The 26612-nt window shown below is 36.4% G+C and overlaps 1 protein-coding gene across 3 annotated transcripts in view; it reads right to left on the bottom strand.

Moving 5' to 3' along the window:
* Gls (glutaminase) overlaps positions 1-24357 on the bottom strand; it is a 73069-nt gene extending 48712 nt beyond the window's left edge. For all 3 annotated transcript variants that reach the window (XM_090354494.1, XM_090354497.1, XM_090354495.1), the window contains exons 1-5: positions 23753-24357; positions 12621-12717; positions 12150-12271; positions 6710-6839; positions 2888-2967 (exon numbers count right to left, since the gene is read on the bottom strand). In XM_090354494.1, coding sequence (XP_090210620.1) covers positions 2888-2967; positions 6710-6839; positions 12150-12271; positions 12621-12717; positions 23753-24138 — 815 coding nt within the window. In that variant the 5' untranslated portion in view covers positions 24139-24357. The remainder of the gene's footprint in view (positions 1-2887; positions 2968-6709; positions 6840-12149; positions 12272-12620; positions 12718-23752) is intronic.
* Positions 24358-26612: the final 2255 nt, after the last annotated feature.

Raw genomic sequence — 26612 nt, 5'->3', positions numbered from 1 at the left:
ATCTCAGCCTCTGAGTAGCTGGGATTATAGGCGTGAGCTACCATCTGCACCTGACTATATATTTTTTTAAATTTAGTCTTAAGCCATGAGTGAATCATAATTATTTTAAGACATAGACAAAGTTCAGTTTAGATTGAGTACTATTATCTTGTTTGTAAACAACTCATAACTCATTTTCTAGACCATGTCTACTCTCAGATACAGCCCCAAAAGTAGTTTCCAGTGTTGTGTCTGTTTTTTTAATTGGGTACTACAGGTTTTGAACTCAAGACCTGGGCACCTTCCCTGAGCTTCCCCACAACCAAAAAAAAAAAAAAAAAAATGGTGCTGTATTACTTGAGCTACTTTCTGGCTTTTGCTGTTAATGGGAGATTAAAGTCTCATGGATTTTTTGCTCAGGCTGGCTCTGAATAACCATCCCAAGACCTTTGTCTTGTGTGAGCCATGACTTTAATTTTTTTTGCCATTCCTGAGCTTGAGCTCAGGGCCTGAGCACTGTTCTTGGACTTTATCAAGGCTAGAGCTCTATCACTTGAGCCTCAGCACCACTTTCAGCTTTTTTCTATGTATGTGGTACTAAGGAATTGAACTGTTAAGACTCTTATCTTCAATAAAGCTACTCAGAAAAAGCCAGAAGTGGCACTGTGACTCAACTGGTAGAAGAGCATTAGCCTGGAGCACAAAGATGTTCAAGGGACAGTGCCCAGGCACTGAATTCAAGCCCCAATACCAGCAAAAGCAAAAACAATAACCAATGCCATTACATGATAATTACTTCTAAATTCAAAATTGTTATTACATGGCAAACTATTTCCTCAATACTAATATCACTCTCTAGTGGATTTTGCTGCCATGTCATCTTTTTTTGTGTTTCTTTATAGCATTCAACATTTAATTAAACTCACAGTTTTTCAAACATTTTATAGGCTCAAATGAGGACAACAGCCTATAAGAATGGAAGGATAAAGCACACTAGAAATTTAGAGATTCAGATGCTTGTTTTACCTCCAACAGCATCATGTGAACCTCGGGTCACAGATTCTTTATCTTCAGAATAAATGAGCTAAAAACCACCTTTTTTATTATAAACTTGAGAGGGTACTTAGTAAAAAGTACAAACATTAGAATAAAGACAATGAGAGTAAAATTTTGAAATGAAGGGCAAGGCTTTAATTGAAATATTATCTTGAAAAGTAAAACTTAAAATTATAAGGTTACATGACCTTAACTGGTACTGTTAACAAAATTTAGGGTTAAATTACATCTCTAAAATAAATTTAAGGTGTGTATATATATATATATATATATATGTTTATGCCCAGGTAGTCAAACAATAAAGTTCCCATGTACACATTATATAGCTTAATAGATGCAGAAAAGCTCTCAGTCCTGCATTATCATCAGTCATTTAAATATGAAACATCTTTAAGTTATTGAAGATTTTCAGTAATATCATTCTCCTTAGAACCATTATAACCAAATAATGCGTCATGTACAAATATATATTTTTAATGTAAATTATTTTAATTAAAAAAGGAAAACTAAAGAATCAAATAAACAATACATTTCTGAACTAAATCTTTATAAGTCTAGCAATATAATTTTTCTGACAAAATCAAACTGCAACATTAAAAATAAAAACAAGGGCTGGGATTTGGCCTACTGGTAGAGTGGTAGCATGCATAAAGACTCGGGTTTGATTCCTTGGTACAACATACATAGAAAAGCCAGAAGTGGTACTTTGGCTCAAGTGGTAGAGCACTAGCCTTGAGGAAAGTTCAAGGACAATGCTCAGTCCTTGAGTTAAGGTCTCAGGACTGGCAAAAAAACATAAATATATACATGCAAGTCTTTTTAAAACTACTATTTTACTATCATTGAAAAACAAATCTGACTTTAAATATAATGAAAAAGATTATTCTTGAAAAAGTATTCTTTACCATTTTTCCAAAAGCCTTTTTTAATTCTTTAACTTATATCAAATCATTCTTTAAAGTGCCCTCATCACATCATTATCCTTGTATTTCTGCAAAGTTTCTCACTGGTCAGCAACTGTGCCTGAAACATGAGTATATCCCAAATACAGCTTTCAAGGACTTCATGAAATTCTATGTGTTTTGCAACTCACTTTTTTCACTTGCAAATGACTAAATGGTGGATAATGACATTTGCATTTTATGGTTTCAATTCTTTTTTTTTTTTTTAGAATTTATTAACATTGACTTTTACATCATTTCAAATGACATGTTTAACAAATAAGTATTCAAGATACAAAATAGTTTTTACTAAATCCCCTTTTGTTTTTTTAATTGTGATTAATAGAAGGGTTACATTATATTCACCAGATAGAAGGTGCATAACTTCACAAACATTGATACCCTTTCCTATGACATGGTCCCCATTTCCCTCCCACCCTCCCCACGCTTATCTTGATTTCCCTCCTTCCCTATCCAATTTCAAATAACCAATTAAGCACATATAAAATTTATGGTTTCAATTCTTTATGATAATACTAGGAACATGAGGAACAAAGATAATGACAAAATGAGTGGGAAATAGTAACTAATTTTATTAGTAGTCAGCTCATTATAGCATTTCATGTTTTGACAAGCATACTTTTCTTAATACAAAACTGCAGGCCCTTGAATAAAAACTAAAATAACAAGACTATAACAATGAACAGAAAAGATAAAGTGCCTCAAAAAAAGAAAACACTTAAAATTATTGTCTGTTGATATCTACCCTGAAAAATTACCCTGAAATCAAAACATATTTACCCTCCTGAAACTCATGTTGAGATTAATTTCAATTAAATGAGGTGGTTCTTTTACTGTTATGACAAGCTTAAACATTAAAGTTGATTGTCAGAGATCTGAAATAAACATACCTCTGTCCATCTACTGTACAAACGGACACACCCCACAAATCAGGACTGAATTTGGCCAATTGAGGAATATAATCTGCAACCTATCAAAATATTGGAAAAAAATCAACAAGTTTAATATAGGCAAATAATATATTTTTCTTTTACCAAAACTCTTGTCTCACCTTCCACAAAAATGTCCAGGTTTGTAGTTGAAGATTAGAGTAAGATTAAAGGACTTCTCTCAGTCATTACTACTTGCTCAAAAACAAAGGACCAGCTGTGTAGTGTACACAAAATTGAGTCTATTCTAAACTTTGTAGTGAGTAGTAGGTTATGTAGTGAGAACTAAAGAGGATCCAAATAGGGAAAGAGGAAGTGAAACTCTCCTTCTTTGCAGATGACATGATTCTGTATTTAAAGAACCCTATAGACTCCACTCCCAAGCTCCTTGAGCTGATTCAAAATTTTGGAAAGGTAGCAGGCTATAAAACTAACCCTCAAAAATCAACTGCCTTCCTTTATGCCAACAGTGAGAGGAACGAGGCAACAATCAGGAAAGCAACTCCTTTTGCAACAGCCTCAAAGAAAATAAAGTACCTAGGAATTAACTTAACTAAGAATGTAAAGGACCTTTTTGATGAAAACTTTAAAACTCTGAAAAAGGAAATTAAAGCAGAACTGAGGAAATGGAAAAACCTCCCATGCTCCTGGATTGGAAGAATCAACATTGTGAAAATGACAACCTTGCCAAGGGCTATCTACAAATTCAACGCAATAACCATCAATATCGCAATGTCATTCTTTAAAGAAATAGAAGAGGCAATCCAAAATTTCATATGGAATAATAAAAGACCCCATAGAGCAAAAACACTTCTTAGCAGAAAGAACAGTGAGGAAGGAATTTCAATACCAAACTTTAGACTCTATTACAGAGCTATAATAATCAAAACAGCTTGGTACTGGCACAAGAACAGGCCAGAAGACCAATGGAATAGAACTGAGGACTCAGATATTAAATCACAGACCTATGGCCACCTAATCTTTGACAAGGGAGCCAAAAAAATTGAATGGAAGAAAGACAGCCTCTTCAACAAGTGGTGCTGGCAGAACTGCTTAAGCACCTGCAGAAAACTAAAGTTGGATCCTTCTTTGTCACCCTGCACTAGAATTAATTCCAAATGGATCAAAGACCTGGAGGTAAAAGCTGATACACTGAAAACTTTCCAAGAAGGAATAAGAGATACACTAGGCCTCCTTGGCACAGGTCGAAACTTTATTAAGACCAAGAATCACAACAAATCAGAGAAAGTCTGGATAAGTGGGACTGCATTAAACTGCAGAGCTTCTGTATGGCAAAGGACATAGCTAGCAAATTAACCAGAAAGCCTACAAAGTGGGAGAAGATCTTCACTAATCATACAACGGACAAAGGCCTCATATCTAAAATATATCAACAGCTCAAAAAATTGAATCACTCCAAAACTAACCCCCAAAGTAACAACCATCTTATCAAAAGATGGGCCAAAGACTTAAAGAGAGTCTTCTCTGAAAAAGAAATAAGAATGGCTATAGACACATGAAGAAATGCTCGACATCTCTGGTCATAAAAGAATACAAATCAAAACAACTCTAAGATTCCACCTCACTCCAGTTAGAATGACCAGGATCAAGAAAACTAATAACAACAGATGCTGGAGGGGATGTGGCCAGGAGGGATCACTACTACACTGCTGGTGGGAGTGCAAACTCACTCAACCACTATGGAAAGCAGTATGGCAGTTCCTCAAAAGACTAAACATAGAGCCCCCCTATGACCCAGCAATTCCACTACTTGGCATTTAACCAATCGTTCAGAAACAAGGGCATACTAAATCCACTAGCATAGCAATGTTTATTGCAGCACTATTTACCCTAACAAAGATATGGAACCAACCCAGCTGTCCCTCAGTTGATGAGTGGATCAACAAGATGTGATATTTATACACAATGGAATTCTATGCTGCTGTCAGAAAGAATGACATCTCCCCATTTGTTAGGAAATGGAAAGACTTAGAAAAAAATCATATTAAGTGAAGTAAGCCAGACTCAAAGGAACTTAGGCTCAATGGTTTCCCTCATTTGTCATAATCAGTAGAAACCTTGGGCTCTCACAGCAGAGACTTGCAATAGAGCAAAACCTAGATACATAAGGCCATACAGTATGACGCTAAATGAAAGGATCTCCAGGATATAGAAACAAAAGCCATATAAGGAGTGATTGTTGTCCTTAATGTACTATGTTATCTCTCATCTCTTTTGCTTTCCCTTGGTTATCTCATATTGTTACAGTATTTCACTTCATTATCTGATATATTGGATATATTTGTATTTGGTTATTTGAAATTGGATAGGAAAGGGGGAAAACAAAATGAGGGTGGGGGTGGGAGGGAGGAAAATGGGGACCAAGACATGAGAAAGGGTATCAATGTATGTGAAGTAATGCACCTTCCATCTGGCGAATGTAATGTAACCCTTTTATTAATTACAATAAAAATTATATGAAAAAAGAAAAAGACAGTTCAACCAGAGAAACTGTACCTTTGAAGACAATTTTTTAATGAGCTTTGGATCTTGAAAAACAGAGAAAGTTCTGTAAATTATCAAAATCTCAGCAAGTTCTAAATAAACAGCATCTATTTAATGGGGAAAAAAAAAGAAAAGCAAGAAAAAAACTATAAAGTAAAAAGAAGAACATGAACTTGGCCATTTTAAATCGGGGGTGCCTGTACTGTTTCACTACCCTCAACAAATTAAGAATATAGAAATAAGTGGTAGGTATTATACTGAAATCATCAAAATGTCATTATTATAAAGCTATTGAAAGCTAAAATAAAATAAAAGCTTTCAACAGAGATTATATAAAATCGGTTCTATTATTATTTGGGGAAAAAAAAGTTTTTTTGAATGAAGTGTGAATCCAGGGTCCACTTTCCTAATCCTAAAATTACTTTCTAAAATGAGAAGCATTTCACTCAGTGTCCAAAGATATCAGAAATGTGGAAACTCCCAATGATATAATTTTAATTAATTAAAAATTGGGTGCAATGATTCAAGCTTGCAATCCTAGATTGCTGGATCTGAGGACTTTGGTTCTCGGTCAGCCCAAGCATAAAATTAAAAACCGCAAGACTCCTTCACAACCAATGGGCATCCTCAACAAGATGAAAAGACAAAATAGGAGTTTAGCAGTCTTGGCTGGCTCGGCATAAAGTGAGGTCCCACCTCAAAATCATCAAAGTAGCAAGATTTTGCTCAGAACACTTGCTCAGAAAGTCCAAGGCCCTGAGTTCAGTCATCAACATCACAAAACGAACAAAAAACTATCCAGGCACCAATATCTAAAGCCTGTAATTTTAGTTACACAGGAAAGGCTGAGATCTATGATTACAGCTCAAAACAATCCTAGACCAATAAATTTGAAAGACACTTACCTCCAATTAACAAGCAGAAAGCCAGAAGTAGATGCGTTGCTCAAGTGGTGAAGTACCAGCTTTGAGCCAAAAAATAAATAAATAAATCAAGCAAGAGCACAGCACTGGGTTCAAGCCTTAGTGCTGGCATACACATACACATACACACATACACACACACACACACACGTATAATTATACATATTAAATATACTTACATATATTTATATATACATATACAAAAATATATGCATATTTGTATATACATATACCTATACACACATACATATATGTATACACACACATATATATATACACACTACTTCAATATTTATATACTGAGCTGAATTATTAAGTGATTGGCTTAGGAAAACATACATATTCAAAATGTTACCTTTCCTCCAGACTGCTTTTTAGCACTTTCATACAGCTCGTCAATGTGTGAGGTAAAAGACATAAAGTCAGGAATAACAAACTTTCTTCTAAAAGCTTGTGTCAACAAGACAATGTTGCTCTGAACACATCTGTGGAATGTAAGAAAAATATTAATAGACTGAGTGCCTCTCAATTAGTACTTGGTAATAACAGCACTAATTAAGAGAATATTAATATATTTAAACAAAAGTAATTCACTTTATACAAATATATTTCATAAATTACTCCCTTCATGTATTATTCCTTCCATCCATCAGTCCTTCATGTCACTGTTTATAATCTGAACATATTAAATTAGATGTTCCTAAACACTGTGTCATAGATTAAAGTCACAGTATTCCATGAGCTTTAAGTATTAAGACCATCTAAAACAAGTTTGGTTCTGGTTCATTTTGGCCAGTTCTGGGGATTTATCTCAGGGCCTGGGTACTGTCTTTGAGCTTTCTCAAGGCTAGTGCTCCACTACTTGAGCCACAGTGCCACTTCCAGCTTTGCCTGTGTATGTGGTATTAAGGAATTAAACCCAGGGCTTTGTGCGTCCTAGGCAAGCACTCTACCACTAGCCTATGCTCCCGGTCCTAAAACAAGTTTTTTATCTTCCCAATTTTTTGAATTTTAGCAGCCACTTAATATGACATTAAGCTAACAAAAATATTTTGAAGTGTTAAAATATCACAGATGAGCTGGTGCTGTGGCTCACACCCATAATCCTAGCTACTTAGGAGGCAGAGATCTAAGGATGACAGTTCTAAGCCAACCTGGGCAAAAAGAAAAGAGTGAAAGACTCATCTCTAATTATCAGCCAAAAAGCCAGAAGTAGGCTCAAAGAGGCAGAGCACTGCTTTGAGTGGCAAAGCTCAGGCCCCAAGTTTAAGCTCTAGGACCAGGAAAAAAAAAATCATACATGAGACTTTATTGTTCAGATGTCCCTCTTCGTACAAAAATTTCATCAAGAAAATTAAAACTTTCACATTTAACATTTTTCTTTTGCATTAAGGAAGCTAGAGATGAACATAACCTTATTTAGCAGGACTAATAAAGTCTCCCAAGTAAAATACTTAAATACTTATAAAAATAACATAGTATCACAAATTTTATATCACCTGATAAACCAGAATGCTAAATTACATTGTTCTATTTGATGTAAGATAAACTAATACATGGCAAAGTAAAAATGTTTCACTGTTCAAAACTATTTCAAGGGCAGGACTGTGGCTTAGTGGTAGTGTTTGCCTAGGATGCATGAAGCTCTCGGTTCCATTTCTCAATACCACATAAACAGAAAAGGCCAGAAGTGACACTGTGGCCCAAATGGTAGAGTACTAGCCTTGAGCAAAAAAAACAAAACTCAACGACAGTGCCCAGGCCCTGAGTTCAAGCCCCAGGTCTGGCAAAAAAAAAAAAAAAATTGAGCCATGTGATACGAGAGCATGATATATAGTGATTTCAATATTCTTCTGTGTACTAAAAAGGGTTTAAGCCAGAAAATCAGTACACTAATGTAACCTTAAAGAAGAGTTTAATAAATGCTTACATTCATCCTTATCACTCTGACATTAAGATAGCTTCAGATTTCTGAGTCTTAGTAACACAATAATATAATATTTAATTAATAAAGGAAGAGTTGCCAGACATGTACACAAAACCACAATACACCCCATAATAAGTCTTAACAGATCTGAGGGCTTAAAAGATAAAATAATCAAGTGTTGAAATACTAAAGCCAAACTATTATTATATGAGAAGTTATTTATGTAATTAGACTCCTCAAAGATAAGCAATTTGATACTATATTGCCATCTGTGAACAAAGAGACAAAAAAAAACTGGCTGTCTTTTAAAAGTAACTACCAGGTTACAGGTTATTTTATTTAACCCTCAAAATATTAATGCTTTGTGAAGAATCTCTCCACTTCTTCACAAATGAAAAGTTCCAAATGTGAAATTTTCAAAGTTGAGTATCTTAATTACAGTTCTAGATGAAACATCAAATTAAAATTATAAACTAGGTTTCATGCTTTTAAAATTAGTAACAATTAGTAAGTACTCACTTGGCCAACATAAAATCAACAAACATATTTAAAATGAAATTCTAATGTATAAATAACTACAGTTTCAGTGACAAGAATCCAATATAACCTAAAAATAGAAAAATAGTAACAATTTCTACTCAACCTCTAAGCATAGTATTAACTAACATTCTAGAGCTAAGAAATACTTCATTAAGCTTTTAAACTCTGATAAATTTTAAAATAATTTTCTAAATGAAATGTTAATATTACATGAACATTTTTAGTTTTAAGATCTCACATCTTAATTATAATAGCTTTCAAATGTCAACTTTAAATATCAATTTTGCAAGAGAATTATATCAAAGGAGATCTTTTTCAGAAAGCCAAATTCCCAAGCCTACACTACTATCCTTATACACTCCTTCTATCAAATCAAATACCTTCATTTTATAAAAAGTTACAAATGGAAAGTATCAAATTCACTACTGGAATTTAATTAATCAGAACCTTTAAAAGGAGGACTTAAGGCTTAAGACTATTTATTGTTTACAATGTTTGGGTATTTGAATTACCACTAATGGAGAAATTATAATACTCAGAAGAGTGTTCAACTCCATATTGATAACTGCTTCAAGTAATAGTTTTCTTCAAAGTTATTTTTAGTATGTCACAGACTAACTTGGAATAAGTCATATAAAATGAATTCTTAGGAGGAAATATTTCTAAGTAGTATCTTTCTATGTACTCCATTTGGATTTTTTAAACTGTTAATTAGAAACAATCATTTCTTTTTTAAATGTTTAGGTCTAACAGCTATATGTTTTATATTACAAAATACTTCTTGCACATGATTCATCAGTAAAGTAACATAACAGATACAGAAAGGATTTTTTTTTGAAAATCAAGTAATTATAAATGCATTTATTTTTTCCAATTAACAAAGTAAACCAGAAAATTATGATCAACGTATAAAAATAGCCTTATTACCTAAAAAGTTAAAATATGTATGAATAAAGAAGCAGTTTTCAACCTATTTTTTTTCTTGAAAGGATTATTAGCACTAAAAGCAACTGGCTATGTAGCTGGGTACAAGCAGCCTCCAATCTTCAAATAGATTGCAATATAGAGCGTTAGAACATATTTTTCCTTTTTAATAAAAAAAAATCAAGTATCATAGAATCTCTCCAATTACTACAATGGTTTTATTTTGACCTCATACTTGCTAGATTGGCGACCTACCACTTAAGCTGCACCTCTCGCCCATTTTTGCTTTAGATAACTTTCAGAAAAAGTCTCCCTTTCTGCCCAGGGCCAACCCAGACCATGATATTTCAACCTACTGCAACTGCCTCCTGCACAACTGAGAGGGAGGCTTATGCCACCATATCCATTTTTTTTTTTTTTTTGCCATTCCTGGGGCTTGAACTCAGTGCCTGGGCACTGTCACTGTCCCTGAGCCTCTCTGTGCTCAAGGTAGTGTTCTACCACTAGAATCATAGCACCACTTCTGGCTTTTTCTGTGTGTATGTGGTACCAAGGAATCAAACCCTGGGCTTCATGCTTCTAAGCAAGCAGTCTACCATTAAGCCACATTCCCAGCCCACCATATCCATCTTGTTAAGATGGAACCTCACTTCTTTGTGCCTGGACCGGCTTCTAACTGTAATTCCTCCACCCTTCCAAGTTGCTGGAGTGTTAGGTATGAGCATCTGACAAACTCCAATGTATTTTAGATGAAACATCAACACTTTAGACTACCCACCTCTATATGAGGTCACATTTTAACACCTCTTCCCTATCTGGATGGAGGTGACATACTTTGTTTTTGGAAATACAAACTAGATAACTTCTTATATATAAAATGTGAAACCACTTAAAACTCCAAAGTTAGTTTCTGTAACCTACAATTGTATCTGCCACCTGAAAGCTACACTCACAGACAAGGCAAAATAACTCTTCAAATGAAACTGTACTTTACACACACCATTCATGAACATTAAAAATAAAATAATCCACCAGGCACGGTGACGCAAGCCTGCAATCCTAGCTACTCAGGGGGCTGAGATCTGAGGATCATAATCAAAGCCAGCTCGGGCACTGAAGTCCATGAGACTCTTATCTAACAACCACTAGAAAGCTGGAAGTGGTGCTGGGGCTGCAGGGGTAGGGTGGTAGCCCTGATCTGAAGAGCTTAGGGACAGCGCCCAGGCCCAGAGTTCAAGCTCTATGACAAACCAGGAAAAAAAAATCCCTTTTACAAAGGAACAAATAAGTCTAGAACTCCCTCCCTCCACAATGAAAAAAAGGTTCCACAGACACAGAACTCCAGTTGCAAAGCAAGACTAATATGTACACTTTAAACATGTCATTTGAAATATGATGTAAAAAATCAATGTTAATAAATTCTTTAATTAAAAAAATATCAGGTTAGGTAACAAAACCAAGAATGTTCTGTGAAAAGATAAAAATACAAACTGTCAGCTTCACAGCATGCTAGGAAACTAAAGAACCTTAATTAAATAATTATCACTTCTGATCTAGGGCATTCCCAGGAGATAGCTACAGCATGCCATTCAACTCCCCCCAACCCAAAAGAACCTAAAGGTAATTACATAGACATGTACAAATAAACCTTCAGAATAGATGCAGAAATTATTTGGTTCCACCTCACTTCCAGGACTATATTGCATACATCCAAACTCTTGAGTAATATCCAGCCAAGATGATTTAGAAAAAGCCAGTGTCTTAATTTTCCTCTTTGTAGTTCCCTCCAATAGTAATTTTAAAATATTTGACATTTTATAATATATTACAAACATGCTGTCCATTAAATCTTTATTCAAACTAAAATTAGTTATGAAGAAAATAAACATGCAAGTACAGAAATGTCACAATATCCCCATTCAACCAAATTACGGGTTTAATCTCCCAAACTGGCATTAACTGTGGGAGAAATGAAAATAGTCATAAGCTCATGTCTTAATATGGCTTTAGAAAAAGAAGCACACAATGCAATATGTAAATCTAATAAACACAGGAGCTACATAAGCTCTGTGATGTCATTTAAATCACCTTATAAAAAAAGAACTAGAGAGAGACTAAGATGAGAAAGATTGTAAGATATGCAGAATGTGTTCAACAGAGTATACCCAAAGTGTATGCAGTATCCAAACTGCAAACATCCACACTAAATTTCCTTATCACAGATTCAAAGAAAATATAGTTAACCCAGTGTATAATAAACTTATGTATAATAGCATTGTTGTTGTTCTTCAAATAAATTCAATATGCAGAAAGCACTGGCCTTCAAAGATGCAATTTTGTTTTAAAAGAAAAATCACCACATAATATAGCAAATCACCATTAAAGGTTTGGCAGAAATTTTTACTTTTTAAAAAGATCTTTGTCTAGCATGACACCATCTGATGTTGTTTGAAGCGTTAATCTTAACATATCCATACACTCTTTCAACCTGGGATCAGACGTTCGCAATCCTGTAGATTTGAGTGCCTGTTTTTAAAAAAATAAGAGTCTGTAAATATATAGTGCAAATAATGTATATGCTTATTCCAAATACAAGTTTTATTCCTGTATACAAAAACATCTACCCAAGACTTGACCATGTATGTGGCATTTGTGTCACTATTACCCAATTTCTGGACAAGTTTTTCATTGTTTCTTTCATTTTCTTTCACTGATTACCTTGAAATGAGCATGATAAATTTGAAAACATAGTAAGAGAAACAATGTCAGTCAGAATCTACATGTCAAAAGTATTAAGACTGTATTTCAATAATACTCCATTACTGATTTTGGACTAAGCTTTAAAAAATTAAGGTAGAAAAATATAAAAACTTACTGTAATAAATTTATGAACAGGTATTTTTTCTTGTCCTTCAGCAATTGTATAGAACAGTAAATCTTCCAAGCTGGGTAATAGACCCTGTTTTATTTTGCTAAAGGGGAAGAAGGAAAAAACAAACAAACACTATTAATACTTTTGTGACTATTTTAACTAAGTCTATTCTTAATCACTGAGCTGGACTATAACTAAACTGATCAATTAACCAAGACTATAGTCATAAAAAACACTGATTTACCAAAATGACACCAGTATCACTAAAATCCATACTGAAAAACAACAAAAAAGTCATTACATAAGTATTTAAATATCCTACGGTTTGAAATCCTATTTACCAACTCTATAGTGGCCTTGTTACATATAGTAATACTGTCCTCTAAAACAGTGTTCAGTAATCATCCAGGTAAGGGTCAACATCATGATTTTTTAAATGTAACTGCTGATACAATAACTATTATTAAAATAGTAAACCCAATTTAAGAGATAGTATTTTACTTCTAAAGCAATAAAAGTTCACCAGACTGAATTAAACAAACCATAGACTATTTATTGTAAACCTCACCATAAAAATACATTAATATTTTAATTAACTAAAGTAGCAGAATAATATAATGCAATGCTAAGATTAGCATTTTATTTAACTAAAGTAGCAGAATAATATAATGCTAAGATTAATGAAATTTTCATGTGGATTTTTTTTTGGTTATTTCTTGTGTAAAAACTGAAAGCATTTCATTATTCACATCAGAAACACTACAATAATGTAAGAATTATATGTTTAAGACAGATCAACATACTCCCCCATCAATTATGATCATAAATATCTGAGAAAAAAATATATGTATATATATGTATAAAATAAAATATACAAATATAAAATATTTAGAAAAGGCTTTCATCTGGGCTTCAAGAAAGAAAAAAGAAGAGAAAGAAATAATCATTCTCTCAAATTTTAGAACTCTATATCCTTAAGATATACATATCCAGTCATTAAGTCCAGTAAAAACTTTCATTAAAAAATGTTATTACTTTTGTTTAAAAACTGGCACACAAGGCCAGGAGTGTAGCCCAGTAGTAGAGTGCTCACCTAGCACACAAAGCCCTGGGTTCAATTCCTCGGTACCACATACACAGAAAAAGCCACAAGTGGAGCTATGGCTCAAGTGGCAGAGTGCTAGTCTTAAGCTAAAAAATGTCCAAGGACAGTAGCTAGGTCCCGAGTTCAGTTCCCAAGACTGGCAAAACAAACAAATAAACAAACAAACAACAACAAAAAACCTGGCATACATCCTGTCTGTTTAATACTGTATTCTATATTATTTAGATGTCTAAATGCTGCTTAAATGAATTATGCAACCGTTTTAGATATTAATATGATTATGTATATTTAGTTACTTTCCAAATTACTAGTGGTCTCTACAATTTTATCTTAAAAGACAGTAGAATTTACAGTTGATACATAAAGCATGTACATGTATTCATATGCATATAAAAATTCTCTGAAAGGAAATATTTATGCTGCCGTTAATATCATATTTTCAAAATTGTTAAAACAAATTTTAGTTTTGATAGATACAATTATTTATATAAAATGCAGACTATTTCCTGTATGTCAGACTTAAAAAAATCTATCATTTGTTAAAAATAAAGAATATCTCTATTTCAAAAAACAAAAGTTGAAAGAACTTAAGAAACTTCCCAAGGTTACACAGTAGTAGCAAAGAATTTAGAATTCATGTTTCTCTGAATCTAGAGTCCAAGTATTCACTACTATATTATGCTGGTTCTAACTTACTACATATTACATTTGTAAGAAACAATTTTTCTATGTCTTATCTTGATCTAATGCCATTAAACTAAGTTTAAAAATATTGATGACCTAGTATTTAAAGAAAATCTGAACCAGCTGTCAAAAAATTCATGGATAACATTCCAATTATTTACAGAAAATGGTTTGTCAAATAAACTTCAGAAAGTGTGAATTTATCTCTTTAAAAAGTGCAAAATAAGCTTTCAACATATTTGCCACCCCAAGTAAATGATATTTGCTTTGTCTAAAAGCTATGCAAATTACATAAGATATACACATCTTTAGCTTATGGTACCTAGTGCAAAAAAAATAAAATGACCATGTTATTGCCAAAGCTAACAAAAGGGTAAATATTTACTTACTGTGGACAAGAAATGAATTTTTACCCAAAGGAGAAAGAATTTAAGCATGCTTAACAATTGTCAAAATTGATAAAAAGAAGTAAGTACCTAACTGCTTTTAAAAACTAAGACTAAGCCAGATAAAGATAGTCATTCCTGTAATCCTAGCTACTATGAGGCTGAGATCTGAGGATCATGGTTCAAAACCAGCCCAAACAAACAAAACTGATACGTGTATTGCCAATTAAACAGCAAAAAGCTAAAAGTGGAGGTACAGTTCAAGTGGTAGAGTGCCTACCTTGCACTAAAGACTACCATGAGTGAATAACTTAGAATCAATACTCTAAAAAACAGAACACAAATATTCTCTCCAAACTTACAAAATTGCAGAAATTACACCAAAGATCAATCTTACCTTTACTCTTTTTTTTCATTTAATTGTGTGCTTTTTGTTTGTTTGTTTTTGCCAGTCCTGGGTCTTGAACTCAGGGTCTGGGCACTATCCTTGGGCTTGCTGAAGGCTAGAGCTCTACCACTTGGGCCACAGCACCATTTCTGGCTTTTTTTTTTTTCTATGTATGTGGTACTGAGGAATTTAACCCAGGTCTTCGTGCATGCTAGGCAAGCACTCTACCACTAGGCTAAACTCTCGGCCTGTTGTTTTTTTTTTTTTTTAAATCATAATGTACTTGCTATTAAAATTCAAAAGCTAAATCTAGTTTTCAGAAACTATATAGTAACTGGCAAATTTCAAGTTTTAAAGGCAAAATACATTATAGTAGGCTTTCAAATAGTATCATTGGTAAGTCCAAGTTAGCCTTCCAGAATCCATTTATATTTCATCATGAAATTGTTCTAACTTAGGAAATAAAGTAACATACCTACAATACAAATCCTAACATTGTTCAATACCTTTATATTCTTTAACTTTCTCCTATTCTCTCTTTAACTTTTGCTTTTACCAATCCTTTTACTATCACTTTTTTACTTGTTCTTTCACTCATTCATCTCCCTAAATTAAGCTTTACAAAACAGACTTTAAGTGTGAAGAGGGTTGCCTTCCATGTGTGAGGCCCTGGGTTTAAACCCAAATACCACAAGAAAGGGAGGAAAAGAGGAAGGAAAGATTTCTATACAGAAATGAAAAAGACAGCTAAAGGTATTGGAAGTTTTGGGGTTTTTTTTGCCAGTTGTGGGGCTTGAACTCAGGGCCTGAGCATTGTCCTTGGACTTTTCTCAAGGTTAGAGCTCTATCACTTGAGCCACAGCACCACTTCCAGCTTTTTTCTATGTATGTGGTACCGAGGAATTGAACCCTGATCTTCGTGCATGCTAGGCAAGCACTCTACCACTAGGCCACCCTCCTGGCCCAATGTTGGGAATTTTTAAAGTCTAGAAAGGGGAAAGGAAGGCATGAATGTAATGAGAAATTATAAAGAAAGGAGCTAGGAAATCTATAAAGAAAGGAGTTAGGAAATCTAATCATTGGACTCTGACTTTACTGTGGTAATAAAATCAAGATTTTTAGAAGGGGTGATTTTATACTGAACGTGAAAGATGGGTAGATACTAGAAGCATGTAAACACTGCAATCGAACAGGATTTCTGGCAAAGAAATCTGATAAAGGCAGGTGTTCCTAGGCTTTACAAAGACTAGAAAACACAGCACAGGATATATTTATGTGTTTTCTTCTATTGGTACTATAATGCCTAATTTTCAGAGTTGAGAAAGACTTCAAATAAATGAACCAATAAATGAAGAGACTACCCCCACCTCTCAAAATATGAAGCATTATTTTTACTCTACCAACCAGCCTTGTCCAACTTCATACAACTAACTCTCTTAAGTAGATGGAATAGAAGTATTCTCAGAAACCTAGTCTTTCATTCCTAGTCCTAGTTTTTTCATGCTCTGTAGCAACCTACTTTAGGAGGAATATTTGGTATTCATTCAGAATTAATGATGAGGTTCCATACCCATTGAAGGAGCACCAAACTAAATTCAAACAAGGGAAGTACTAATGTTAGATAACTAAGTTTTTATTTTGCCTTGTTAAAAGTGTATCCTGTATGGAGCAAGGATGAGATTTAATAGGACTTTACTAAAGAAATGTATTTTAAAAGTCCAGAATGCCCAACTGTGTCTAACAACAATTATTCCATGGATATTGTCCATGTAATGACGTATTCTACTTGGAAAACTACAAATATTATGTTCTATTGCTGAATTCATTTTGATACTACTAAAGTGACTTGTTCAAATGAGTTACTTAAATATACTGGCAGAGGTTAATAAAAAAACAGCTTTCAGGTACACAAAAAGAAAAACTAAGCAGCTCTAAAAATGAAATATGGGCTGCCTTTCCTCTTGGTCAGGGAAATATTCAAGTAGAGATGAATAACATTAAGAGGGGAAAACAAAAACAAAAATAAAAACAAAACAGCAGCTGGAGAGGAGGATTCTTAAAGTCTTTTCTAAACATGAACATAAAAAAGCAATCAATTCAATAATAAAATACTTTAACTAGGGGCTGGGAGTTTGGCCTAGTGGTTAAAGTGCTTGCCTAGCATGCATGAAGACCCGGGTTCGATTCCTCGGTACCACATACATAGAAAAAAGTCGGAAGTGGTGCTGAGGCTCAAGTGGTAGAGCTCTAGCCTTGAGAAAGTCCAAGGACAGTGCTCAGGCCCTGAGCTCAAGCCCAGGACTGGCAAAAAAAAAAAAAAAAAAAAATACTTTAACTACTAAAATAATACATTTAAAAAAACAAGTTCTACATATAACTGTAGAATTTGTTTAGATAATTTACTGTTAGTACTTTATACAAGAGGGAAAATTAGTATTAATGGCCTTTAAAATCACTTCCTAAACCAATTGTTTTTGCATTGCTATAAACAGACACCTGGGGCCAGGAGTTTGGCTTAGTGGGGGCCTAGCATGCACAAAGCCCTGGGTTTGATTCCTCAGTACCACATACACAGAAAAAGCTAGAAGTGGTGCTATGGCTCAAGTGGTGGAGCACTAGCCTTGAGAAAGCTCAGAGACAGTGCCCAGGTGCTGAGTTAAAGCCACAAGGCTGGCAAAACAAAAACAAAAAACAGGCATCCTAAATTTCTATCTTAAATAGCATAAACTTTAATTAGTGCTCATGTATGTTTATTTTACTTGAAGCTCATTTTACCTAGCCTAGATTCTTGAAGAGGTATGAGTAATTTAGGAACGCTTCATACAATTCATATAATTTTTGCTGTTGTTGCCAATCTTGGGGCTTGGAACTCTGAGGCTGGGCACTGTTGCTAAGTTTTTTTGCTCAAGGCTAGCACTCTACTTGAGTCACAGCTCTACATGTTCTTTGGGTGGTTAACTGGAGATAACATGTTCATGAATATTCTTACCAGTGCTGGCTTTGAACTATGATCCTCAAATCTTAAGACTCCCAAATAGCTAGGATTACAGGAGTGAGCCACTGATGCTACTCTTTTAATAACATCTACCCAAAATCAAAAGAAATGCCAAGCATTCAAAATATTACACTGACAAGTTTAAAAACACTACAATATCAAGTTTAAAATCAAGTTTGAAATCTGTTCCAGTTATGAGTAGACAAAAACATACTTGTAAATCCTTAAAGTTATCAACTTTATATTCATTATGCAAAATTAACCAGTCTTGCCTGTGTTTTACAAAAAGTAGTGCGTTCTGTATAAACAATTCCCCTAGAATTCAGTAAGCAATAGTGAATGTCACATACTTCCCCAGGAATGCCAAGTACAGTAACAGACATAGCCACTGCTTCATAACCAAAGCATTATTATACATGAGTGGATTTCAGGATAAAATTAGAGTAGTAGTGTCTTTATCTGAAAGCTGCATACAACACTGAAAAATACCAATTAGTGACTATTTTTACATATATATTTGTTCCCTAAGCTGTGTTGAGAACTGCTGTACCAGCAAATGATTTAAAAGATAAAAGGAGACAGGCACTACAAAATACAGGATTTAATTGCCGAGAGCTCCCTAAAGAAATGTAAAAACCTACAATTTGACTTTCAGTTTCTACTCATAATTTCTCTTTACTTAAAATACCACAGTTATAGGACAGTCTTACTGGTTTCCCTCAATTGTTCGAATTATGAGTTCAGAAGTACTTGAAGAAAATTTCTCAATGTGATTTTTTTTTTCCCAGACAAAAACAGGGTATTCTCCCTTCCCCTTTTTGGCCTCTATTGTCTCATAGATAAGGCTACAGTCTATTTGGTAGTCAGTTCCTGAGTTAGCTGATTTTGAGGAAGACACTGTTTTCTAAAAATAAGAAGCTAAAACTCAAACACAAAGTCAGGATTTAAATTCTGTTCAGTGAACTTCATCTATATATTAATGAAAATAGCAACATGAAGTTTATTATAAATTATGCCCAGGTTTATCAATGGCTAATAGATGGAGATGATTTAATGCAAATATTAGACTGATAATATAAGGTATGTAATTTTTACTTGGCCTTGAAACAAATGGCTGGAAAAGTAGCTCAGTGAATGACCAATGTGCTCAACATGCATAAAGCACATGCATTGAGGGAAAAATGCTGATAACTACCTAGAGAAAAAACTTTAGTATTAAAGAAATCATAAATAAAACAGAGATTTTAAAAAGTTTCACTCTTTAAGTAAATTTTAAAGAAATTAAAATTATATGCAATATACAATTGCTATCTTGATTGGGAGGGGGTGAGGTGGGGAATGGGGACAAAAACATAAGAAGGGGTTATGTGTGAAGTAATGCACCTACTATATGGTGAATATAACTGTAACCCCTCTATATATTACCTTGACAATAAAAAACAAAATGAAAAAAAAAAACAATTGCTATCTTATTTCAAAAGAGGTTCTCTTCCAGTTCTAAAATACATCTGTCAAATACTATCTCAACTTCATTATCAGAACTATTGTATGGACTCAATCCAGTGTTTGCTTAAAATATCTAAGTATTATTCAATTATAGAATTCATTCATAGTGCATATGTAATAACTTCCTGATCTATACTTTCCATTAAGAATATGAGCCAGTTTATCAAAACAAACTCTAGGAAATGGAAATATAGTGTGTGTAGGGGAGGTGGAGGCAGGATTGTTACTGTTGGTGGTGATGGAATTTGTTTTTGCATTGGTTTCTTTTCCTTTGGGCGGGGGCAATGTGGGGGCACAGACAATGAGGAAGGATGAATAAATGTAATCACACTTCTTGGTTTACACTCCGTGGAAAATGAAATACGTAACTTGTAAGGAGAGATGGGAGGGGAAACTGGGATGGCATTGTTCAGAAAAAGGAATGTACTCACTACCTGACTTATGAAATGGTAAGCCCTCTGTACAATACCTTAATAAAATTATTTTTTAAAACTTTAATATATTTTAAATACTATGACTATAAGTATATAACCATACAATTACTGTATAATGGATATGTAATTTTTAGCAGATAATGCTAAAATGTTTTCCAATATAGCTGAATTAATTTTAATTTATACTTCCTATCCTTCTCCAGTGGGAAGAGATGCGATGGGCCAATTTCACAAAACTATCACTTTAATGGAATATTTTCAACTTTGTGTTTTATGTACTGGTTTTTGTAAGGAGTACATATACTGATACTTTTGCAGCCTAACATCTATTTTCTAATTAAAAATCAAAATGTCCAAGAAAAAGGTAACTTAACAAGTTTTTTTTTAACCACCCTTTGTCTCCCTTCCTTCCCAAGTATCCTCCACAAAAATAAGACATGCACTTCCAGACTTTACAGAAATTAAGCACTCAAACTCGACAAAAGGAATATAAATGCAGTTAAAATGTACTTGTGCGTAAACTTTAGTATTCAGATTAATCAAAACTCTTGAATATGCATCACCATACCCAGTTAAAAGTGATTAAAGTATCTCAACAAGAGCATGCAAAATAGATTGAATTAGAGAAAAGAATAGACAAAATTTAAACAAAATCATTAAAGTGAAAACAAATTCAGATTAAGAGCTGAGGTATTAATTAAAGGTTAAGTATCAAAGCTGAAAGAAAGGATGTGCTCTTGCAAAGGCAGGTGAGTGGAATAAGGATATCGGCCTCACAGCTTAACCAGTGAAGAAACCCAAAAGAGCCAGAAAAGCAGGTAAAGCAACTATTAAAAAATGAAAAAAGCCAAAAAAACTTGGATTTGTTAAATAATGGAAATGAGTGGTTATTAACACTCATACACTAATACAGAAAAAAGGAGCAAAGATTACTATACTGTTCCCTGATATATTAGTAACCTAACTTTAACCTAAAATGAACTGAAGACAAATAAAGATACTATATAGCTGGTTTGTAGGAGGAAAAATAAGCAGATAACTTGGTTATGATCCCATGCCTCTGATAATTTAAGGTAAGCTAAAGAAAAAAAAAGAACCAAAGAAGAAAAGCAAATATCCCAATCATATGAACTAATGATATTGTTGTGGTTAAGTATTAAATTCAGTAAAGCAAAAGAGAAATTTAATATAAATCAGTTTCAATGAAACAGATGGGCAACACTTTGTCAAAAGAAAACTTTCCTGGAAAATAAAACTTTAAAGGGCACTGCCCTTAACAGGTTTTTATAATTTTTATTCTCCTTTAAGTGAACAAGCAGCTCAATAGCTTTAAACATGTGCCAACCATTGTTCTAAGCCTTTTACAAAATGGCAACTAATTTAATTTTCATATGACCCTTTTATTAACAGTCCCTAAACTGTGGCAGAATCCTGACTGCTGATTAAGGATGACCTACACTTTGAAGTCTGACCATTAGAACAGATAACAGAATCAAATGGAAGCTAACCTCTTAGAATGAAATTTTGGTCACACATAAGCAAGATGGAAGGAACAAAGTGTAGCTTATAGAAAGTAGATCACTGGAGAAATAGAAATTTAAACTAAATTGAAAGACTTTCTTCATTCATAACTTGAAGGTTAATGCTCATATTTTATTTGTAAATTAAAGATAACGGGAATTCACTCTACTATCAAACCATTAATTGGACCTCCTTAGTATTGTTATTTATCTGAATTGCTCCTAAACTTGTCTAGCTATAATCCAAATTTTGATACAGGCACACAATACACACCCCAAACCATATTCGCCTTTGAAGTAAGGCCGACAAGGTTATCTTATTGGCACTGAATTCATTGGCTATCTGAGCCAGTCTTGAGAAATGCCCATCTTAAATTGGTTTTCTTGGAACAGGATGAGTATTCCAAAATAGTGTTCTAAACTTTGTTCTGAGATGATCTCTTATTAAGAAAGCAATAAAACCAGTAAGTTCTAAAGAAACAAGTAAATCTGGCAAAAGTTAAGTTTTCTATCTGACAATAAGTGAGAAGACCCTTGGGACAACTGAAAAGACAACAGAATCAGGCTTATTTTTTTTTTTAATAGAAAGCAGTTCCAATTCTGCCGACTTTAAGAATAACTTAAATGGTAGTAAATGCACTTTGCAATTCTGTTAACTCTGAGCATATCCATTTAAACTCTTATTACATGCTTGGTAAAGCAGATGATGTTAAAGTGAGTCCCGAATGAGATTAAGCACACACATTCTGCTCCCTAAAACATTAGAGGAAGATGAATTTTAGCAGAAGTTTTGAGAAACACTTGAAGGGATTTGCACTAACCAAATATTAAATAAGGTGCCAGGTTTATATACAGATACTCTGTGGTGCAAAACCATTATCAGCAAATACCACAAATTTTGCCCATTACCAGGTGACTTGCTTGAAAATAACATTGTTTTAGTCTGGGAAAACAACTTTTCAGAATGTTTTAAGGAAGGTCACAACTTCAAAAACATGAAACATCAAGTAGGCCTGAGACTGAAATGATAAGGATCACACTTTCCTTTTGACTTAAGATACTCTATGGCTGGAAAGAGAATACAAGGCAAGAACAGGTTATATCCTGTCAGAATATAAAGATATTAAAAAAAGCAGCCAAGGAAGTGCTAGCCTAGATAGATGAGAAAAACAATCTAGGTTTGTCTAGTTACATTGGGTAAAATTATTCACAAGACTATGTCGCATTTCTTTTTTAATGATCAATTTTGTTTGGAGACTAAATTACTGTGTTATACACGTATATGATGAGTCAACATCCTATCACATGTCAGAGAGCATATTTACTCAGAATCTTTACTGTATTTTATGTCACATCTCATTTTAGCTTTCTGACCTTTTATTTCTCAAAGCCATCAAACTGGCCAAAGCTATTCCCCAGGGTAAAAGTGAACAGGTGGTCAGGGAAGGGTGCCTCATCCTTTAGGCCACGTGACCCGATTCCACCTAATCTCATTTCTGAAACATTATTTCCGGTGGCCCGGATGGCTCTCTATGCACGCATCCGTGAAGGAGCCACCTCTTTGGTATGAAGCACACTGGGCCACATCTGGCTGCCAGTGGGATGATGGAAAAGGGACCGAGAGGGCAGGCAACGCCTGGAAAAAGCAACGAGTCAGGAGGCACGAGCTCTGCGTAACAGCCCGACTCCTAAATGTCACTTGGTGGAGATGTTTCGTGCGGCATCACCCACGAAGAGCTGGGCGGGCAGCCAGGCGCTGCAGCCTCAAGCCAAGGGGGCCGAGCACGGGGCGCGGGCGGAGCAGCAGGCCTCTCCCGGGCGGAGGACCGCGCCGGGCCAGCCCCGCCGGACTCCCGGCGGCTCCGCTCCGCTCCGGGCGAGTCGCGCCGGGGCGGGAAGGGGAAGTGGGAGTCTGGCAGAGGGGCGCGCGCGAGCGGGGAAGGCGCGGGCGGGGCCGGGCCTAATCACATGGCGCAGACGATGCAGGCGGCCTGGCATCGCTTTCTTTCTCTCCGGCGAGCCCGGGCTTCCACCCCGCCCCGCCGCGGCGGCCCATCCCTCACCGGGCCCCAAGTCAGAGCAGAACCAGGCCTCCTCCACCCGCTCCAGACACTCACTTTTCACCCGCGGCCGCCAGCTCTTTGCCCTCGCTGTTGACGAACGCGTCCGTCTCCCCGGCGCTGTCCTTGGGAGCGGGCGCCGGCGGAGCTGCGGATGGCGACGCCCCGGCCTGCGGCTGCGGGCCCCCCTTCCCCAGCTCCTGCAGGATCTCCGAGGGCGAGCTGGACAGGCCCCCCGCGAGGGGCCCCGCCGGCCGGCCGCCCGCGCCCCACCACGGGTGGAGCCGCGCGGCGGCCGCCGGGCCCGCAGCCGGCCGGCCCCCGCCCCGCGGGCGCCGGCACAGCGTCGCCAGGGGCTGCGCCCGCCTCAGAGCCGCGCTGACCGGGGCGGGCGGCCGCAGGAGCAGGTCCCGCAGCGACGCCGAGCCTCGCAGCCGCATCATGCCTCCGCGTCGGTCGGCGCCCGCACGACTAGGGAGGATGCTCCGGGCGTGGGTGGCCGCTCTGGTCCCCGAACGCGGCTACCGGAGGGACGGCGAAAGGACGGGAGGAGAGGTCCGCGGCGCTGAGTGCGGTGTGGCTACGGTCCGGGCCACTGCAGCCGCCGTCCCTAAGGGGTGCCGCCGCAGGTAGCTGCTCCTCACACCGCCGAGGGCTCCGCACTGAGGCGGACGCGCAGGGGAGGGCTGGAGACATTCCGCGCGTACCCACCCGGGGGCGGGCCGACGCCGGAGGCCCGCCCCCTACGCCCGCTCCGATTGGCTTACGCGCTCGACCTCTCTTCGGATTGGCGACAGCAGCAGTCCAATTTCTCTCCGCGCCGGCTGCGCAGAGTTGGGCGGGGCGAGGGATCGAACTGACGTGTGAGGTAAGGGACTGGGCTGTCTCTGGAGTAGCCCCTCGGTTCAGGCTGCCTCAGTCCCTCCTGGTTGGAGACTCCTGCGTTCAGGTGTCTCGTGGTTCCTGGGGCGGGTTAGTCCTGGTGGTCTCTGGGGCCTGTGTGGAGAACTGGCGGGCACGAGCTCCTCCAGAGAAGGGAGGGGCGGCCGACCCCGAAGTAGGAGAGGGGGCCGCACCGGCCTCACTGCGGACCCCCAGGCTTTCTAACCTAGCCCGGGGGTGTGACTCCTCCTCGGGGGACCACTGTCCTGCGAAGGCAGACCAGGACAGGCTTCATTCCACTCCCAAATTTACTTGAAACTTTCCATGGTTGGCTACTTACCCAGATGGGAAATGTTTTGGAAAAAATGAGCAAAATCCTTTCAGCTATGCGACTTAAAGCCAGTCGGAGGGCCTGGTGTGTTTTGAGGGCGAAAAGAGAAGGAAGACAGAATAGAATGGCTTTCCTTTTCTAAAGTCGATTTAAAAAAAAAATTTTTTTTTGACACTTCAGAATCTTTGAACAGCAATGATTCCATTATTAACGGTGGGCTTGCTTGAAAGCAAAATTTTAGGGTGTTGTAGGTGGTTGTTGATTATTATTTTTTTTTCTGTTTTAAAAGCTGTTTTAAAATAAAAGCATCCCGATCCAATACTGGTTCTCTAAATCCTTCCAGCCTAACGTTTTAGCCACTGGATCTGTGGGACTCACTGTAAGTGAGTCCCTGAATCCACATGCATTCCACTCTAGTATAAACATTGATTTAAATAATTTTGCCGAAAGAGTGAGCTTTAAGAGCTGACATCCACAAAGATTGGAATATTGATTTTCATGAAAACCGGAAGGGTGTGTCACATGCATTAATTGATCATTAGATTTAGTAATCTCTTGAATCTTAAAATATTATACTAGATTAGTAATTAGAGAATCTGGTTGTACCTGCAAGTTATGTGACCATTGAAATGTGGTCGCCTTGCCATATTTCAGGTTTTCTTCTATCCATAGCTGAAAGAACATGGAAATAGTGATCATGTGTAAAACATTTGTCTTTCTTAAAAAGAAAACAAAGATAACTGCACATTATTTGGGTGACTTTTCTTAATACTAATGTTACTTCTTTTCAAAATGTTGAATGGAAGCAATGCTATGTTCAGGGATGGAAAGTTTGGAGGAAAGACAACAAATACTTCCCCAGCATAACCTTGTTTTTGTTGTTTAATGTGTGTTTACTGGTCCTGGGGTCAAAACTCATCCTGGAAACTGCTCCTGAGGTTTTGTGCTCAAGGCTATCACCCTACCTCTTGAGCTACAACTCCACTTCCAGCTTTTTTGGTGGTTACTTGGAGATAAAAATGTCATGGACATAGTAAAAAAAAAAAAATGTCATGGACTTTTTTTGCCCAGGGTAGCTTTGAACCACAATCCTCAGATATGAGTCTCTTGAGTAGTTAGGATTACAGGCATGAGCCACTGGGACCAGTATAGCCTTTTAAAAGTGACTTTGCCAAGTTAATGTCTAAGTTTCTTAGATGTAATTATTAATATCGAACAGCACCTTTTTCTCACATATTCAAACTACTGACAAATCAATTTTTTCTTTCAATTTGTCAAGTATTCATGTGAAATTCTTTCTAATATTTAAAAGTTTAAAGCTACCTAGAGTCTCTCAAAAAGAGTTTTGCATAGTATTTTATGCTAGTCCATCCTAATAATCAGTTTTAAGACTACATTAATTGAATATACTTTATATGCTATTCAATAGATCCTCCATTTTCTTTTATGCCAGTATTGGGACTTGAACTCAGCGCCCACGTGATATCCCTGAGCTTTTCTGCTTAAGGCTAGCTCTCCACTACTTGAACCACCTCTCCACTTACAACTTTTATTTATTTTCTTGGTTAATTGGATTTTCCTGTCCCAGCTTGCTTTAAACCTCAATCCTCAGATCTCAGTCTCTTTAAGTACCTGTGATTGATTATAGGTATAAGCTACCAGTGCTTGGCTTCTTATCTTTGATAATGATTTATCTCACAACTT

Source organism: Megascapheus bottae, chromosome 21 (assembly GCF_031878675.1).
Source record: "Megascapheus bottae isolate mThoBot1 chromosome 21, mThoBot2.hap1, whole genome shotgun sequence".
Classification (NCBI taxonomy): Eukaryota; Metazoa; Chordata; class Mammalia; order Rodentia; family Geomyidae; genus Megascapheus; species Megascapheus bottae.
Note: the sequence above shows the minus strand (reverse complement) of the source record. Positions and strands in the feature narration are given on the sequence as shown.